Source organism: Chlorocebus sabaeus, chromosome 9 (assembly GCF_047675955.1).
Source record: "Chlorocebus sabaeus isolate Y175 chromosome 9, mChlSab1.0.hap1, whole genome shotgun sequence".
In the NCBI taxonomy this organism is placed as follows: Eukaryota; Metazoa; Chordata; class Mammalia; order Primates; family Cercopithecidae; genus Chlorocebus; species Chlorocebus sabaeus.
In genome coordinates, this window is record NC_132912.1 from 71,840,858 (window position 1) to 71,860,468 (window position 19,611).

Here is a 19,611-nt window from a genome sequence, read left to right on the forward strand (position 1 = left end):
AAAGGCAGAATGAGTATCACAATTTTTGCAAGGTTCAGCCTCACTCATTATCATCTTTAATAATGTATTTCATACAAGCACTAAAATAAGTTGGAAGGTATTCTAAAAACAAGACATCTGATTTGAGACCAATCTCTTGTCAGTTTTTAAGAAGTTTAAAGCAATTACTAGTGAAATACTGAGGTCTTCTGGGAAAATGCAATGCTTCTGAAGCCTCAAGGGGCTTAAGTCAAGGATTAAACTGGGCCATGGATCTAGGGACAAAGAAGTTATGAATTAAGAAGCCTCTGCAGCCACAAAAAAAAAAAAGAATGAGGCCGGGCACAGTGCTTCACGCCTGTAATCCCAGCCCTTTAGGAGGCCAAGGCGGGTGGATCACAAAGTCAGGAGTTTGATACATGGTGAAACCCCGTCTCTACTAAAAATAGAAAAAATTTGCCGGGCCTGGTGGCGTGCGCCTGTAATCTTAGCTACTCGGGAGGCTGAGGCAGGAGAATTGCTTGAATCCGGGAGGCAGAGGTTGCAGTGAGACAAGATTGTGCCATAGCACTCTAGCCTGGGTAACAAAAACGAAACTCAGTCTCAAAAAAGAATGAGACCAAATCCTTTCCAGGGACATGCTTAGGCTAAAGCATATCTGTATTTCAGCAAGGCAAACTCTCTTCCCTTGACAGTTCCTAGAGAATATGTCTAAGGAAAAGGGGCCAATGAAACTTGCTTTTAGTCTAAATAAGGAGCTTCCATATTGTTCAAACGTGCCTAGGGAATAGAAGTGTGAACTATAAAGGGAGGCTTTCTTCCACTTTCTGCTTATTTTAATTTTTGGCAGGTGTGCACCACCAGGCCCACCTAATTTTTGTATTTTTAGTAGAGGCAGGGTTTTACCATGTTGGCCAAGTTGGTATCAAACTCCTGACCTCGAGTGGTCCTCCCGCCTTGGCCTCCCAAAGTGCTTGGATTACAGGCGTGAACCACTGTGCTGGGCCAGCTTTCTCCCATTCTGAACAATTCTATTTTAATATTTTGATTTCTATACACAATTTGATTAATAAAAAGGGGGCTGGAGGCCCTACTCCTTTAAAGAAATAAAGGCTGTAGTAGGTGTTAATGTGACAAAAATTTTTAAAAATAAAAAAAATAAATAAAGGCTGAAAGTCTGTACAAGGTTTAGGTTTCAAGTAGCAAAAGGAGCTTTCATTCTCACATGTGGTCTAGTTCAGCAGAGCTGGCCCAAAGGTTCCAGACAGGAGCATAACAGTCCAAAGGGTAGTTCTTTCCAGATTATTCTCTGCACCCTTTTTTTTTTTTTTTTGAGATGGAGTTTTGCTCTCGTTGCCCAGGCTGGAGTATAATGGCACGATCTCGGCTCACCACAACCTCTGCCTCTTGGGTTCAAGCGATTCTCCTCCCTCAGCCTCCCTGTCTCAGCCTCCTGAGTAGCTGGGATTACAGGCCTGCGCCACCACACCCGGCTAATTTTGTATTTTTAGTAGAGATGGGGTTTCTCCATGTTCGTCAGGCTGGTCTCAAACTCCCAACCTCAGGTGATCCGCCCGCCTCGGCGTCCCAATGTGCTGGGATTACAGGCGTGAGCCATCATGCCCAGCCTCCTCATACTTTCTTAGAAACATGCAACAAAGACTAAGGATTTGGGTAGTTAGGACCACCCTCCTATCTCCCTCACCCTTGTAGACATTCCTTTTTTCCTACCTGATTTACTCCAGCCCCTCCCAAAAAATTCGTATCGCATGTTAAGGTAGCTGATAGAAATAAAACTCTCTATCAATTGAACTTTGGAGCAAATGGCTATTTTAAAATCAGTTTTTAACATGGAAAATATAAACTAACCTGTTGTTGCACACTATACAGGGCCTGCTGAGGTTGTGAATATTGCTGAAAGATTAAAAAAATGTTTTTCAAAGAAAAATAGACACTAAATTTATTCATTCTCAAAAAGTGATATACATAGAAATACATACAACTACACTAAACATAAACTTTCTGTTCTGGCATGGCATTGATTCATAAAACAAAAAAATAAATAAAAATAAAAATAATAAAGATAAATTTTCTGGAACAGTGAAACTTCATCTAAAGTAAATAAAGTTGTGATTACTTATACTCCGGGATCCAAAAAGAAGTAAATCTTATTCACGTAATTAAGTTATAAGAATGGCCCAATTTAAGGACTTAAAATTTTTGACTATTCAACTACTCTTTTTTTTGGACACACGGTTTTGCTCTGCCTCCCAGACTAGAGTGCAGTGGTGCAATCTCAGTTCACTGTAGCCTCAACCTCCCAATGCTCAAGCAATCCTCCCACCTCAACCTCCCAAGCAGCTGGGACCACATGTGTCCTTCACCACGCTGGCTAATTCTCGTTTTTTCTGCAGATGCTGTCTCACCATGTTGCCCAGGCTGGTCTCAAATTCCCGGGCTCAGACGATCCTCCCACCTCAATCTCTTAAAATGCTGGCATTACAGGCATGAGCCACCATGCCTGGCCCAACTATTCTTCCCTATATATGCTGGTCAGATATAACATTCATCACCAGAAAAATAAATAAGCATAATAAAAACACATAATTATTCACTACCTATCAAATGAAGGTAGCAATGCTAGCTACTCAGATTTCATAAAGTTTTCTACATCAAATAATTAGACCTATTAAAGATTTACCTGTTGTAATGCAGCTGCTGCAGCTGCGGCTTGTTGTTGCAATGCAGCAGTTTGTGTTAACTGATAGTTTGCTGGAGTTTGTGTGGTAAGGCCTGCTGCCGCCAATGCAGTTTGCTGTGTGTAAATGGTAGGAGATGCTCCAAGGAGTGATGGCTGTTGAACACCCAGTGCAGCTAAAATGAAATCAAAAAGGAAAACATAAAAATCAAGATTATGAAGAATATAAAAAATATGAAAAAAGTACACAGAAGAGATATCTGCAAACCCATGTTCACTCCAGCACTATTCACAATAATCAAGATATGGAATCAACCTAAGTGTCCATCAGTGAACAACTGGATAAAGAAAATGTGGTATATATCCACAGGGGAATACTATTCAGCCTTAAGGAGAATATCCTGTAATTTGCACCACGTATGAACCTTGAAAGACATTATGTTAAGTGAAATAAGCCAGGCACAGAAAGAAGAATATTGCATGATCTCCTATGTGGAGTGTAAGAAAGTCAAACGATGAGAAACAGAGTAAAATGGTGGTTAAAAGAGGCTGTGGGGCCCAGGGCAGGATGGGGCACACATTGGTCAAAGGTTTCAATTAGGAGGAATGTTCAAGATACCCAGTGAACATCATGTTGACTACAGTTAATAACAATACACTATATATGTAAACACTGAGTAGAGAGCAGACTTTTAAGTCTTCTCACAACGAAAGTATGTGAAGTAATGCACGTTAAATAGCTTGATTTAGCCATTCCATGACATATATATACATCAAGACTTTATATATATCTATAAAACTTTGGTATTGTTTACGTATACCATAAATACATAGGATTTTTACATGTCAGGAAAAATTTCTAATTTTAAAAAAGACTAAAACTGGCTGGGGGATAGTGGCATATGCTTGTAATCCCAGGACTCTGGGAAACCAAGGTGGGAGGATCACCTGAGGTCAGGAGTTCGAGACCAGCCTGACCAACACAGTGAAACCCTGTCTCTACTAAAAATACAAAAATTAACTGGGCATGGTGGCATATGCCTGTAGTACCAGCTGCTCAGGAAGCTAAGGCAGGAGAATCGCTTAAACCTGGAAGCCGGAGGTTGCAGTGAACTGAGATCACCACTGCACTCCAGCCTGGGCAACAGAGTGAGACTCCATCTCAAAAAAAAAAAAAAAAAAGAAAAGAAAAAGAAAACAGACAAAAACACTTAAGCACAAAAAGCCTGGTCCAAAGGTAATGAGTTACCTAAACTGGTTGTTCAGTTACTGACTAAACTCCTTGTTCTACTCTTTTCCCCTTCTCATTATAATGCTTGTCTAGTCTCTGAAGAAAAAAATGTAGGCTGGACAAGGCGGCTCATGTCTGTAATTCCAGCTCTTTGGGAGGCTGAAGTGGGAGGATCACTTGGGCCCAGGAGTCTGAGACCAACCTGGGCAACAAAGTGAGATCTCATCTCTATGAAGATTTTAAAAAATAAACCACACACAGAGGCAGGTACCTGTAGCCCCACCTGCTCAGGGAGCTGAGATAGGAGGACCATTCTACTCAGGATGCTGAGATGAGAAGATCACTTGAGCCCAGACATTCCAGGCTGCAGTGAGCCATAATCCTATGAGGGATTTTCACAGAGTGAAACTCTACCTCTCAATATTGAAGAAAAAAAAAAAAAAGGCACAAAAAGGGTTTGTGTTTTTGAGACACAGTCTCACTTTGTCACTAAGGCTGCAGTGTAGTTGTGCAAATACAGCTTATGGAAGCCTTGACCTCCCCAGGTTCAAGTGATCCTCCCACCTCAACCTTAGGAGTAGGTGGGACTACAGGTGCAAGCCACCACATCCTACGAATTTTTAAATTTCTGGTAGAGAAGGGATCCCCTTATGTCTCCCAGGCTGGTCTTGAACTCCTAGGCTCAAGCAATCCACCTGCTTCATTCTCCCAAAGTACTGGGATTACGGGTGTGAGTCACCACAACTGGCCACCAAGAGGTTTTAGTTAGTGTACACTACTGTACTGAGAAATTAAACATTTCACCATGTAGTGACTTAAAATGATGATTTGCTAAGGCCAAATAATTGGGGAGAGGGACTCAAAATGATAGACTTTGGTACTTAAATGTTTAATGTATGCTTAGAGATAGCTACACACTGAGAATATGATAAAGGTTTTACTTGATCCTTTTACCCAATTCCATTAAATGCAGAAACTTTAGGTAAAAATTATGGTCTACAACCTGGCTAACACGGTGAAACCCTGTCTCTACTAAAAAATACAAAAAAAAAAAACTAGCCGGGCGAGGTGGCGGGCGCCTGTAGTCCCAGCTACTCGGGAGGCTGAGGCAGGAGAATGGTGTAAACCCGGGAGGCGGAGCTTGCAGTGAGCTGAGATCCGGCCACTGCACCCCAGCCTGGGCAGACAGAGCGAGACTCCGCCTCAAGAAAAAAAAAAAATTATGGTCTAGCACTGAACTTCCCAAAAACATATCCCCTAGAAAAACAACCACTAGCTCCCTGGGGCAATAAATACTGAAAAAAATGGGATCTAAGGCTAAGTTCAGGAAACTGAATTAAACGCAGGAATTAAATGTGTTTATGCTTTATGTAACTACTTTACGTAATTTAGTTGAATTAAACTGAATTATACCTCAGGAGGCTGAGGCACGAGAATCGCTTAAACCGGGGGGGCAGAGGCCGCAGTAAGCCAAGATCGTACCACTACACTCTAGCCTGGGTAACACAGTCAGACTCTGTGTCAAAAAAAAAAAAAGAAATGGAATCTCATTAATGTTGCCCAGGCTGGTCTTGAACTCCTGGGTTCAAGTGATCCTCCTTCCTTAGGCTCCCGAAGTGTTAGGATTACAGGCATCAGCCCAATTTTCTCAATGGTATCCAGGGGGAAAAAACCAAGAGGCCATAAAAACCAGTATTTGCTCATGGAACACATCCTTCCCCAAACTGTCTTGCTTGTATCTGAAAACAGTCTGAAAAAAATGCTGCTTTATAACTATTAGTTATTAACTCTATAGAAAGAACAATTTGTGCTTTATAAAAACAGAATGAAGAGCTTTAACAAACCGATCAAAGGAAGGTACCCTACTCTTGAACATCACAAAAATTCGTTCAAAGTTTGAAGTTTATTATCAACTATTTAAAAAGTCTAATTTCATTTAAAATAAAACAAAAAATAACAAAAGAAACAAAATCCTAGGAATCATATTTAGAATCTTTAAAAATTCAAAATTATCATCTGCAAAAACAATAATTTTTAAAAATGTTTTTAAAAAAACCTTGGCGTGATGGCTCACGCCTGTGACCCCAGCACTTTGGGAGGCTGAGCAGGGTGGATCACCTGAGGTCAGGAGTTTGAGACCAGCATGGCCAACGTGGTGAAACCTTGTCTCTACTAAAAATACAAAAATTAGCCAGGTGTGATGGCGTGAGCCTGTCATCCCAGCTACTCGGGAGGCTAAGGCAGGAGAATCACTTGAACCCGGGAGGTGTAGTAAGTCAAGATCATGCCACTGCACACCACCCTGGGTGACAAAGTGGGACTTGATCTCAACAAAAATAAAAAATAAGTAAATTTTAAAAATTCTTATTATAATAGAGATGGGGTCTTGCTATATTGCCCAGGCTGGTCTCAAGTGTCCTGGCCTCAAGTGATCCTTCTGCCTGTGCCTCCCAAAGTGCTGGGATTTCAGGCCAAAACCAAAATTTCAAAATTTAAAGAAAGAGAAGAATCTACAGTGAAAAGAAAACTTTACAAATGCCCTAAATACACAGTGCTAATCATTACAACACTAAATTTTTCATTTTTTCATTTTTATTTTTTTGAGACAGGGTCTCACTCTGTCACACAGGCTCGAGTACAGTGGCAGAATCTTGGCTCACTGCAGCTTCAACCTCCCGAACTCAGGTCATCCTCCTCCCTCAGCCTCCTGAGGAGGTGGGACTACAGGTACATTCCACCATGCCTGGCTAATTTTTGATATTTTCTGTAGAGATAGGGTCCCAGTATGTTGCCCAGGCTGGTGTTGAATTTCGGAGCTCAAGCAATCCATCCAACTTGGCCTCCCAAAGTGCTGGGATTATAGGTATGAGCCACTGTGCCTGGCCTATTTTCTCTTTTAACTATTTTTAAGATAAGTCAGATGTCATAGGTAGGGAGAAAGGATAAAATAAGGACCAACAAAATGAATTTAAATAGAAAGACCTGGGGAATATCTTAACACCAATATTAATTCAAAATGAGGTTAACTGCAATGAGAATACAGAAAAAATAGTGTATCAAAATGTAGGGCACAAGTTCTATCACTTTTTTTTCAGAGATGTAGTCACACTGTTATCCAGGCTGGAAGGTGGTGGTGCAATCTTAGCTCACTGCAGCCTTGAACTCCTGGGTTCAAGCAATCCTCTCGCCTCAGCATCCCAAGCAACTGGGACTACAGTCACACGCCACCATGCCTGGATAGCGCATAGGTTCTAAAAGGTAGGATAATTTCCTGAAACTGTATGCAAAATGGAAGATAAATGCATAGCTGTCATTCGATTTTCAAAAGGATTATATATAGACCCAAGAAAGGTTAAGAACAACTGTTCTGACGGGGCATGGTGGCTCACACCTGTAATCCCAGCACTCTGGGAGGCTGAGGCGGGCAGATCACCTGAGGACAGGAGTTTGAGACCAGCCTGGCCAACATGGTGAAACCCCGTCTCTACTAAAAATATAAAAACTAGCTGGGCATGGTGGTGCACAGCTGTAGTACCAGCTACTCAGGAGGCTGAGGCAGGTGAACAGCCTGAACTAGGGAGGCGGAGGTTGCAGTGAGCTGAGATGGCACCACTGTACTACAGCCTGGGTGACAGAGCAAGACTTTGCCTCAAACAAACAAACAAACAAAACTGTTCTGGCAATAGAAAAAAAATTATCATGTAAATAGGAACAAGACCCTAGGAAAAATTATTTTAAATTCTTTAATTAATTATTTAATTATTTATTTATTTATCTTTAACTATTTAAATTCTATTTTAAAATTATTTTAAAAGTATTTTAAATTCTAATAATCTAAATTGGCATGTTAATAAATTTAAATTGGCATGTTCTGCATTTGACATTTTAAAATCAGTGATTCAAGTGTAAGTATCATAACATCACTTTCATACACCTGAACCACAGCCTTAGATTTGCTGTTTTACTCTGCTGGTACCAACTCCCACAATCCTGGAAGTATTGACAGTTGCCACAGCAGAAGTGCTCAGAGCCAAAATCACAGAATGTCTATTTTTTCTTATAATTTTTCCGGGTGTTCTGTATTCTGGCAGCATAACACAGTCCAGAACCAAGTAGGTGAGATGACATCCAATACCCACACATCTCTTTTCTATACCTGACAGTCCATGTGATGAGTTAGAAACAAGACAATTTCAGCTAGGTACTGTGGCTCATGCCTGTAATCCCAGCACTTTGGGAGGCCAAGGTGGGTAAATTGCTTGAGGCCAGGAGTTCGAGACCAGCCTGACCAACATGGCAAAACCCCATCTCTACTCAAAATACAAAAATTAGCCAGGCGTGATGGCCCATGCCTGTCATCCCAGCTTCTTCAGAGGCTGAGGTACTTGCTTGAACCCAGGAGGTAGAAGTTGCAGTAAGCCGAGATTGTGCCACTGCACTTCAGACTGGGTGACAGAGCAAGACTCTACAAAACAAAACAAAACAAAAAGACAATTTAACGGGTAATAAAGAGTTTGACTGCTAGGAAAAATTGATGGGAAGATAATTTACACTGCAGTAGAGTAGCTGCTTCACACCACTAGGTACTTATTCAAATTTTGTGAAATCACTGTGAATGTGATTATATCTTTTATAAATATGTAACAGTTCTTTTCTAAATCACTTGTACTTGAGACTTTAGTTTCAATGAAGTGTATTTCATTAAATATTTATTAATGCTTCCCTTTGTGGACATTTGAGAAGCTATCCTTAAATATTTTTATACATGCATTCGGCACTCAATGTGAAATATTAGAATCAACATTCTGGCCGGGCGCGGTGGCTCAAGCCTGTAATCCCAGCACTTTGGGAGGCCGAGACGGGCGGATCACGAGGTCAGGAGATCGAGACCATCCTGGCTAACACGGTGAAACCCCGTCTCTACTAAAAAATACAAAAAAAAAATTAGCCGGGCGAGGTGGCGGGCGCCTGTAGTCCCAGCTACTCGGGAGGCTGAGGCAGGAGAATGGCGTAAACCTGGGAGGCGGAGCTTACAGTGAGCTGAGATCCGGTCACTGCACTCCAGCCTGGGCGACAGAGAGAGACTCTGCCTCAAAAAAAAAAAAAAAAAAAAAAAAAAAAAAAAAAAAAAAAGAATCAACATTCTGCAAGTAATTCTGTCATCTGCAAAGTACAAAGTTATTAATCTCTGATTTAATCTCCCTCACACACATAAACAGCCAAACACATGTTATTTGAAGATCTTTTCCAATTATACATGTTGAAGCACTCTGATCCTTTACTTTTACCTCATTCAATGATTGTCAAAGGTCCCATACCACAATCACAATAGATACTTATCACTATGTATTTATATCACAAATAACTAAATGAAATGAGACCTAAATGACCACAGGCTATCTGCTAAATAAAATTTAGGCCAGGCACAGTGGCTCATATTTGTAATCCCAGCAATTTGGGAGGCCAGGGTGAGCAGACTGCTTGAGCCCAGGAATTTGAGGGCAGACTGGGCAACAACAAAAAACCCTGTCTCTAGGAAAAATATTAAAAAATTGGTAATACATGGTGGCACACACCTGTAGTCCCAGCTACCCAGGAGGCCGACGTGGGTGGATCACCTGATCCCAGGATATCAAGGTTACAGTGAGCCGTGATTGCACCACTGTACTCCAGCCTGTGTGACAGAGTGAGGCCCCGTTTCAAAAAATTAAATTAAAAACAGTAAGGGCTAAGTTTTCTGAAACCACCTTTAAGGATAAAAATATATTCTTTTTTGGCCAGGCGCGAGGGCTCACACCTGTAATCCCAGCACTTTGGGAGGCTGAGGCGGGTGGATCATGAGGTAAAGAGATCAAAACTATCCTGGCCAAAATGGCGAAACCCTGTCTGTACTAAAAATACAAAAATTAGCTGGGCATGGTGGCACGTGCCTGTAGCCCCAGCTACTCGGGAGGCTGAGGCAGGAGAATCGCTTGAACCCAGGAGACGGAGGTTGCAGTGAGCTGAGATCCCGCCATTGCACTCCAGCTTGGGCGACAAAGCCAGACTCCATCTCAAAAAAAAATAAATAAATAAATATGTATACATATATTATTTTTAAAAAAACTACAATCAGTTTCATACGACTAAAACAGTCATGTTATAATATACTATTAACATAATTATTTATTGACCACAAGGTATAATTAAAACACAAAAGAGGAGCTGGGCGCAGCGGTTCACGCCTGTAAACCCAGCACTTAGGGAGGCCGACATGGGTGGATCACCGGGTTAGGAGTGTGCGACCAGCCTGACCAACATGGTGAAATCCCGTCTCTACTAAAAATACAAAAATTAGCCAGGTGTGGTGGTGCGCGTGCCTGTAATCCCAGCTACTCAGGAGGCTGAGGCAGAAGAATCGCTTGAACACGGGAGGCAGAGGTTGCAGTGAGCCGAGATTGCACCACTGCACTCCAGCCTGGGCGACAGACAAGAGCTAAACTCCATCTCAGTAAAAAAAAAAAAAAAAAAAAAAAGGTGACTCATATTTCTGAAACAATGAATAAAATTCAAAATCTTGTGGAGCATGTTGGTGCACACAGGGGCCTAAGGCAGGAGGGCTGCTTCTGCCCAAGAGTTCAAATCCAGCCTAAGCAACATAGTAAGACCCTGCTCTAAAAATAAATTTTTAGGCCAGGCGCAGTGGCTCACGCCTGTAATCCCGGCACTTTGGGAGGCTGAGACAGGTGGATCGCGAGGTCAAGAGATATAGACCATCCTGGCTAACACGTGAAACCCTGTCTCTACTAAAAATACAAAAACAAATTAGCCGGGAGCGGTGGCGGGCGCCTGTAGTCCCAGCTACACGGGAGGCAGAGGCAGGAGAATGGCATGAACCTGGGAGGCGGAGCTGGCAGTGAGTCGAGATCGCGCCACTGCACTCCAGCCTGGGCGACAGAGGGAGACTCCGTCTCAAAAAAAAAAAGAAGAAGAGAATAAAAATAAATTTTTAAAGACTTTAAAATTCAAAATTTCAAACTGACCCAAGAAACGTTTTTGTATTTTTTTTTTTTAGACAGAGTTTTGCTCAATCCTCCTGACTCAACCTCCTGAGGGACTACCAGCATGTGCCACCACATTGGTCTTAAACTCCTGGAATCAAGTGACCCTCTCAAAGTGCTGGGATTACAAGAGTAAGTCACTACGCCTGGCTACAAAATAATATTTTAAATATAACGTACTGGCCGGGCGCAGTGGCTCAAGCCCGTAATCCCAGCACTTTGGGAGGCCGAGACTTGTGGATCACGAGGTCAGGAGATCGAGACCATCCTGGTTAACATGGTGAAACCCCGTCTCTACTAAAAAATACAAAAAACTAGCTGGGCGAGGTGGTGGCGCCTGTAGTCCCAACTACTCGGGAGGCTGGGGCAGGAGAATGGCGTAAACCCAGGAGGCGTAGCTTGCAGTGAGCTGAGATCCGGCCACTGCACTCCAGCTTGGGCGACAGAGCGAGACTCTGTCTCAAAAAAATAAATAAATAAATAAACAAATATAACGTACTACAAGTGTTATGATCTTATATAACTGTATTGTCCAATTTACTACCCACCAAACACATGTGGCTGCTTCATTTAAATTAATAAAAATTAACATAAAATTACAATTTCAGTTCCTCAGTCACACTAAGTATATTTCAGGGGCTTAATAATCACATGTAGTTAGTGGGTATCATATTATACAATACAGATATAGCACATGCTCATTACCATAGAAAAGTTCTACCTTATGTTTATTGCGGCACTATTCACAATAGCAAAGACTTGGAATCAACTCAAATGTCCATCAGTGACAGACTGGATTAAGAAAATGTGGCACATATACACCATGGAATACTATGCAGCCATAAAAAAGGATGAGTTCGTGTCCTTTGTAGGGACATGGATGCAGCTGGAAACCATCATTCTCAGCAAACTATCACAGGAACAGAAAACCAAATACCGCATGTTCTCACTCATAGGTGGGAACTGAACAATTAGATCACTTGGACACAGGAAGGGGAGCATCACACACCGGGTCCTACTGTGGGGAGGGGGTGGAGGGAGGGATAGCATTAGGAGATATACCTAATGTAAATGACAAGTTAACGGGTGCAGCACACCAACATGGCACATGTACACATATGTAACAAACCTGCACGTAGTGTACATGTACCCTAGAACTTAAAGTATACTAATAAAAAAATTTTAAAAAAAAGAAAAGTTCTACTTATTGGACAATGCTATTCTTTTTTTTTTTTTTTTTTTTTTTTTTTGAGACAGAGTCCAGCTCCGTCGCCCAAGTTGGAGTGCAATGGTGCGATCTCTGCTCACTGCAACCTCTGCCTCCTGGGTTCAAGTGATTCTCCTGCCTCAGCCTCCCGAGTAGCTGGGATTACAGGCGCCCACCACCACGCCCAGCTTATTTTTGTATTTTTAGTAGAGACAGGGTTTCACCAGGTTGGCTGGGTGGGTCTCGAAATCCTGACCTCAGGCGATCCACCTGTCTTGGCCTCTCAAAGTGCTGGGATTACAGGTGAGAGCCACCGCGTCCGGCCTGGACAGTGCTATTCTATAAGGAAAAAGAAAAGCCTTATTGTTATATGAGGTTCTTATACTTTCTATAACGTTATAACAGATGACAGCTCTTCTGCTCTCAGAAGTCGTTTGGAAGTGATGACTAGTGATCTTGGCAATAGCCTCTTCTTACTACAATTCAAATAACTGTTGGTCAATCCCCTTAGGCAGTTGAAGACACCATTCACAGGCTACGTGATCCCTTGAAGGCAGAAATTTGAGACCAGTCTGGGCAACAAAGTGAGACCCTGTCTCAAAAAACAAACAAAAACAACCAAAAATAACCCTCCAGGTTTATTTTTGGATGTCTTCTTCCCTTAGCTAAAAAGATTAAAAAAAAAAAAAATCAAAAAATGAAATGGATGTTTAAAAAAATATATGAAATGGGTGAGAATTGGTCTGAATCTGGTAAATCTACCTCCATATTTTACTGGTTTAAATACAGATACACATGTAAATGTTTTTCATCAAATATACTGAAGGTACTTCTATATTCAATAATTGATCTAAGGCCGAGCACAGTGGCTCACACCTGTAATCCCAGCATTTTGGGAGAACAAGGCCTGTGGATCAACTGAGGTCAGGAGTTCGAGAGCAGCCTGGACAACATGGCGAAATCCTGTCTCTACTAAATATACAAAAATCAGCCGGGTATGGTGGCAAGCCTGTAGCCCCAGATATTCAGGAGGCTGAGGCAGGAGAATTGCCTGAACCCTGGAGGCGGAAGTTAGAGTGTGAGCTGAGATCATGCCACTGAACTCCAGCCTAGGCAGAGTGAGACAGACTCCAGCCTGAGCAGACAGAACGAGACTCCATGATCAAAAAAATAAGATAATTGATCTAAGGGCTAAAGATTTGATTGACTGGTCATTGACTGGTGAGTCACTGGCCATTTATCTCAATGTCTTTTTACACAACAGAAATTTTCAAAACTAAAAGTTCTAGTCCCAAGAATGGCTGTCACTGAAGATGTATCACAGCACTTCAGGTAGGATATGAAAAAATAGGGTAAATATTAAGAATATATTTCAAGGGGTGAGAGAAATGAAAAATAGGGCCAGAAAAATAAAACCTTGAATACCACCCTAGAATCTGAACTGTATTCTAAAACTCCTTGAAGATACTTTTGCAGATGAATGTGAGAATGAAGAAATAGAAGATAAAATGAACCACAATTCTGAGGTCCTGACACTGACTCTGCTATGACCTCCTGTGAGACCTAACAAATTTTTTTCACCGTCCTTGTCCTCAATTTCCTCATCTGTTAGAGAATTAAGTTGGGACAGAATGCAGTTGGCCAGGTGCGGTGGCTCAAGCCTGTAATCCCAGCACTTTGGGAGGCTGAGACGGGTGGATCACAAGGTCAGGAGATCAAGACCATCCTGGCTAACACGGTGAAACCCCGTCTCTACTAAAAAATACAAAAAACTAGCCGGGCGAGGTGACGGGCGCCTGTAGTCCCAGCTACTCGGGAGGCTGAGGCAGGAGAATGGCGTAAACCCGGGAGGCGGAGCTTGCAGTGAGCTGAGATCTGGCCACTGCACTCCAGTCTGGGCGACAGAGCAAGACTCGTCTCAAATAAAAAAAAAAAAAAGAATGTAGCTTAGCTTTGGGAGGCCACAATGGGCGGATTATCTGAGCTCAGGAATTCAAGACCAGCCTGGGAAAGATGGCAAAACCCCATCTTTACTAAAAATAAAACCCACAAAATTAGCTGGAGTGGTGGCATGCACCTGTAGTCCCAGCTACCATCCCAAAGGCTGAGGCAGAAGAATCACTTGAACTTGGGAGGCAAAGATTGAAGTGAGCCCAGATCGTGCCACTGCACTCCAGCCTGGGTGAGAGAGTGAGACTCTAACTCAAAAAAAGGAAAAAAATCTAGTTTAGGTCTGATCCAGCTTTGAAAAAAATTCTGTGATTTCTTTTTTTTTTGAGAGGGAGTCTTGCTCATCGCCCAGACTGGAGTGCAATGGCGCAATGTGGGCTCACTGCAGCCTCCGCCTCTAGGTTCAAGTGATTCTCCTGCCTCAGCCTCCCGAATAGCTGGGATTACACGCGCCTGCCACTATGTCCGGCTAATTTTTGTATTTTTAGTAGAGACGGGGTTTCATCATGTTGGCCAAGCTGGTCTCAGACTCCTGACCTTGTGATCTGCCTGCGTTGGCCTCCCAAAGTGCTGGGATTACAGGCATGAGCCACCATGCCCAGCCAAAATTCTGTGATTTTGACAGAAATTATGTTTTAGGAACGTCACATCTGATGGATACACTGGAGCTGGAGGAAAAATAAGAAGTATCATATATAGTAACTAAGAGAGAAAAACAAATAAAAGCAAGCAGTTAGAATTTAAAATAATACTAAAGATAGAGTATCACCATCAAGCCAGAGATGGGAAGAGAAAAGCTTCCTTAGGGAAGTGAGGATCTGTGGGTAAGCACTGTGGATTAGGATACAAAGGTTTAAGAATGTCAAGAGCCAGGCGCAGTGGCTCACGCCTGTAATCCCAGCACTTTGGGAGGCCGAGGTGGGAGGATCACGAGATCAGGAGATCGAGACCATCTGGCTAACATGGTGAAACTCCATCTCTACTAAAAATACAAAAATTAGCCAGGCATAGTGGCGGGTGCCTATAGTCCCAGCTACTCAGGAGGCTGAGGCAGGAGAATGGCATGAACCTGGGAGGTGGAGCTTGAAGTGAGCAGAGATGGCGCCACTGCACTCCAGCCTGGGAGACAGAGGGAGACTCTGTCTCAAAAACAAACAGAAAAAAAAAAAAAAGAACGGCGGCAAGAAGGGGCCTGATAATTTGGCATGAAAGCTGTAAGCAAGAGATAACTATTGATGCAGTTATCTAAGTATAAAGTGCAAGCTGGGTGTGGTGGCTCACGCCTGCAATCCCAATAGGTCAAGGTGAGAGGATCACTTGAGTCCAGTTCAGCCTGGGCAACACAGGGAGACCCTGTCTCAATAAACAAAAAATGAGTCAGGCATAGTGGCATGTGCCTATAGTCTCGGCTACTTGGGAGGTTGAGGCAGGAAGATTACTTGGGTCCAGGAGGTTGAGGCTGTAGGGAGCCATGATCACACCACACTACTATACTCCGGCCTGGCAGACAAGATGCTGTCTCAAAGAAACCAACCAACCAAACAACAACAACAAAACAACAGAATACTAATATAGCTGGCATATTTCAATAGCTGCCTTTTTTTTTTTGAAACACAGTTATCACTCTGTTGCCCAGACTGGAGTGCAAGGGCATGATCAAGGCTCACTGCAGAGTCAGCCTCCCTAGACTCAGGTGATCCTCTCACCTTAGCCTCTCATCATTTATGTTTGGAATATCTACTGCTAAATATGGAAAGGAGACACCTATATTTACTACTGACTTTGCCTTTGACAAGTTTTATAAACCTTCAATGTCTCCTTTATCTTAAAAAAAAAAGACTATAACATACATTCAAATAGTAATAATACAAATGTTAACAACTACAGACAATATAATTTTACTATAATAGCTATTTTATTGGCATAATACACATATGAATGTAAAACAAATTATATGCAGTAAAAGCCAGCTAAAACATGCTTAATTTGCCAAAGTATGAGTACACAGTACTTGCTTCTGGACATAGTAGTTACTAATAATTCCTGTTATCCTCAAAATTAAGTCAATTCCTGTTTTCCCATTATTTAACACAGAAAAAAAATACTTGGGCCAGCCGTGGCAAGAGGATACTTGAGTCCAGTTCGAGATTAGCCTGAGCAAATTACTGAAACCCCATCATTATAGTGAAAAAAAAAAAAATTGAAATACTTGGATCTGAATTAAATATATCCATAATAATTTCATATAAATTTCATTTACATGCAGATATAACTGTTGACCTTCAATCTCCCGAATCAGGATTCATTAAAATCAAACCCCAGGGCAGGTGCGGTGGCTCACGTCTGTAATCCCGGCAGTTTGGGAGGCCAAGACAGGCGGATCACCTGAGGTTGGGAATTCGAGACCAGCCTGACCAAAATGGAGAAATCCTGTCTATACTAAAAATACAAAATTAGTGGGGCATAGTGGCACATGCCTGTAATCCCAGCTACTTGGGAGATTGAGACAGGAGAATCGCATGAAACCAGGAGGTGGAGGTTGGGGTAAGCTGAGATCACACCACTGCACTCCAGCCTGGGCAACAGCTGAGACTTCGTCTCAAAAAAAATAAATAAATAAAACAAAACCCTGAAGTACCCATTTCTTTTTTTTTTTTTTTTAGGACAGGGTCTCACTCTTGTCACCCATGCTGGAACATGGTAGAACTATCACAACTCGCTGTAACCTAGACTTCCCAAGGTTAAAGCAATCTTCATGCCTCAGCCTCCCCAATTGCTGGGACTACAGGCGTGCTCTACCACACCTGGCTAATTTTTGAGTTTTTGCAGATGGTGTTTCGTTATATTGCCCAAGCTGGTCTTGAACTCCTAGATGCAACTGATTCTCCTGCCTCAGCCTCCCAAAGTGCTGGGATTACATACATGAGCCACTGTGCCAGGCCTCCACGTCTTTAAGGAGAAAGGTCACCAAGATAACTAATCATTTCCACCATATTTTAGAATACTGAAGTCAGAAGATCACAGTGTCTCCAAAACCGACCTCGAATTAAAAAACAGTAAGCAAGTAAAACACAGCAAAGAATAAGTAGGAGATATAACAAAAATAAAAATATATTCAAATTAAAAGGCAATCAAAATCTCATTCTGTAAAATTCTTGGGAAACTTATTTGAAATCCCTAAACACAACTGGCTTAATTCAAGTAAAAAAATCTGAAGCTACAGGAGTTAAAGCTTTCAAGATTTAATAAATAAGTCAAAAAATAACCAAAAAAAAATTCTTCCTAAAAAGTTTGGGAAGAAATTTATTTAAAGTTTCAATAACATTTTCCATTTACCTTGAAAATGACATTTGGTTGACTTTATTTTTATTTTTATTTTTTGAGCTGGAGTCTTGCTCTGTTGCTCAGGCTTGAGTACAGTGGCGCCATCTTGGCTCACTGCAACCTCTACCATGCCCATCTAACTTTTGTATTTTTAGTAGAGAGGAGGTTTCACTGTGTTGGTCAAGCTGGTCTCGAATTCCTGACCTCAGTGCTATGCCCACCTGCACCTCCCAAAGTGCTGGGATTACAATGAGTCACTGCACCAGGCCTTGTTGATTTTATTTTGAAAACGTAAATGTTCTTTTACTGCTTTTACAACTACCTTTTTTTTTTTTGAGATGGAGTTTCTCTCTTGTTGCCCAGGCTAGAGTGCAATGGTGCAATCTGAGCTCAACGCAACCTCCACCGGGTTCAAGCGATTTTCCTGCTTCAGCCTCCCGAATAATTGGGACTGCAGACATGTGCCACCATGCCAAGCTAATTTTGTATTTTTAGTAGAGATGGGGTTTCTCCATGTTGGTCAGGCTGGCCTTGAACTCACGACCTCAGGTGACAAGGCGTGAGTCACTGTGCTCAGCAGCTTGTACAACTATCTTTTTCCTTTGTCTAGTAACTAAATTCTTTTTTTTTTTGAGATGGAATCTCACTGTCTCACCCAGCCTGGAGTGCAGTGGCACGATCTCGGCTCACTGCAGGCTCCGCCTCCCAGGTTCATGCCATTCTCCTGCCTCAGCCTCCCGAGTAGCTGGGACTACAGGCACCCGCTACCACGCCCAGCTAATTTTTTGTGTTTTTTTTAGTAGAGACGGGTTTCACCGTGTCAGCCAGGATGGTCTCGATCTCCTGACCTGGTGGTCCACCCGCCTCGGCCTCCCAAAGTGCTAGGATTACAGGCATGAGCCACCAGGCCCGGCCAACTAAATTCTTTAGAGTTGGTTTTCTTTCTTTTTCTTTACCTTTTTTGAGACCAGGTCTCACTCAGACCGGAGTACAATGGCACCATCATGGCTCACTGCAACCTTGACCTCCCTGGCTCAAGCAATCCTTCTACCTCAACCTCCCTGAATAGCTAGAACCACAGGTACATACCACTAGGTAGTTTTTCAACTTTATTTTTTTTTATTTTTTTTTTTTTTTTGAGACGGAGTCTCGCTCTGTCACCCGGGCTGGAGTGCAGTGGCCGGATTTCAGTTCACTGCAAACTCCGCCTCCCGGGTTCACGCCATTCTCCTGCCTCAGCCTCCCGAGTAGCTGGGACTACAGGCGCCCGCCACATCGCCCGGCTTTTTTTCTGTATTTTTTAGTAGAGACGGGGTTTCACTGTGTTAGCCAGGATGGTCTCGATCTCCTGACCTCATGATCCGCCCGTCTCGGCCTCCCAAAGTGCTGGGATTACAGGCTTGAGCCACCGCGCCCGGCCCAGTTTTTCAACTTTAAATTCAAAAAACTGGCTAGTCCTGGTGGTTCACACCTGTAAGCCCAGCACTTTAGGAGGCTAAGATGAGAGGATCGCTTGAGCCCAAAAGTTCAAGACTCACCTGGGCAACAAGGCAAGGTCTCCATCTCAATTTTTTTGGAGAGTCTCCCTTTATCACCCACTCTGGAGTGTAGCGTTGCAATATCAGCTCACTCAACCTCTGCCTCCCTGGTTCAAGTGATTCTCCTGCTGCAGCCTCACGCGTAGCTGGGATTACAGGCATGCACCAACATGCCAAGCTAACTTTTGTATTTTTTAAGTAGACACAGGATTTCACCATGTCAGCCAGGCTGGTCTCCAAACTCCTGACCTCAGGTGATCCGCTCACCTTGGCCTCCCAAATGCTGAGATTACAGGCATGAGACACCTCACCTAGCCTAAATACATTTTGGTTTTTTTGAGATTGAGTTTTGCTCTTGTTACCCAGGCTGGAGTGCAGTGGCCGATCTCGGCTCACCGCAACCCTCCACCTCCCAGGTTCAAGCGATTCTCCTGCCCCAGCCTCCCAAGTAGCTGTGATTACAGGCATGCATCACCACACCCAGCCAGTTTTGTATTTTTAGTAGAGACAGGGTTTCTCCATGTTGGTCAGGCTGGTCTTGAACTCCTGACCTCAAGTGATCCGCCCACCTCAGCCTCCCAAAGTGCTGGGATTACAGGCATGAGCCATTCTGCCCAGCCTACATTTACTTTTAAATATAACTC

At 42.7% G+C, this 19,611-nt stretch overlaps 1 protein-coding gene across 5 annotated transcripts in view; it reads right to left on the bottom strand.

Moving 5' to 3' along the window:
• Positions 1-19,611, bottom strand: part of CCAR1 (cell division cycle and apoptosis regulator 1) — a 74,216-nt gene that overhangs the window by 52,535 nt on the left and 2,070 nt on the right. For 3 of the 5 annotated variants that reach the window (XM_007963248.3, XM_007963249.3, XM_007963250.3), the window contains exons 3-4: positions 2,681-2,853; positions 1,849-1,893 (exon numbers count right to left, since the gene is read on the bottom strand). In XM_007963248.3, the coding sequence (XP_007961439.2) occupies positions 1,849-1,893; positions 2,681-2,853 (218 nt within the window). The remainder of the gene's footprint in view (positions 1-1,848; positions 1,894-2,680; positions 2,854-19,611) is intronic. The other 2 variants (XM_007963251.3, XM_007963252.3) reach the window with 1 other exon arrangement.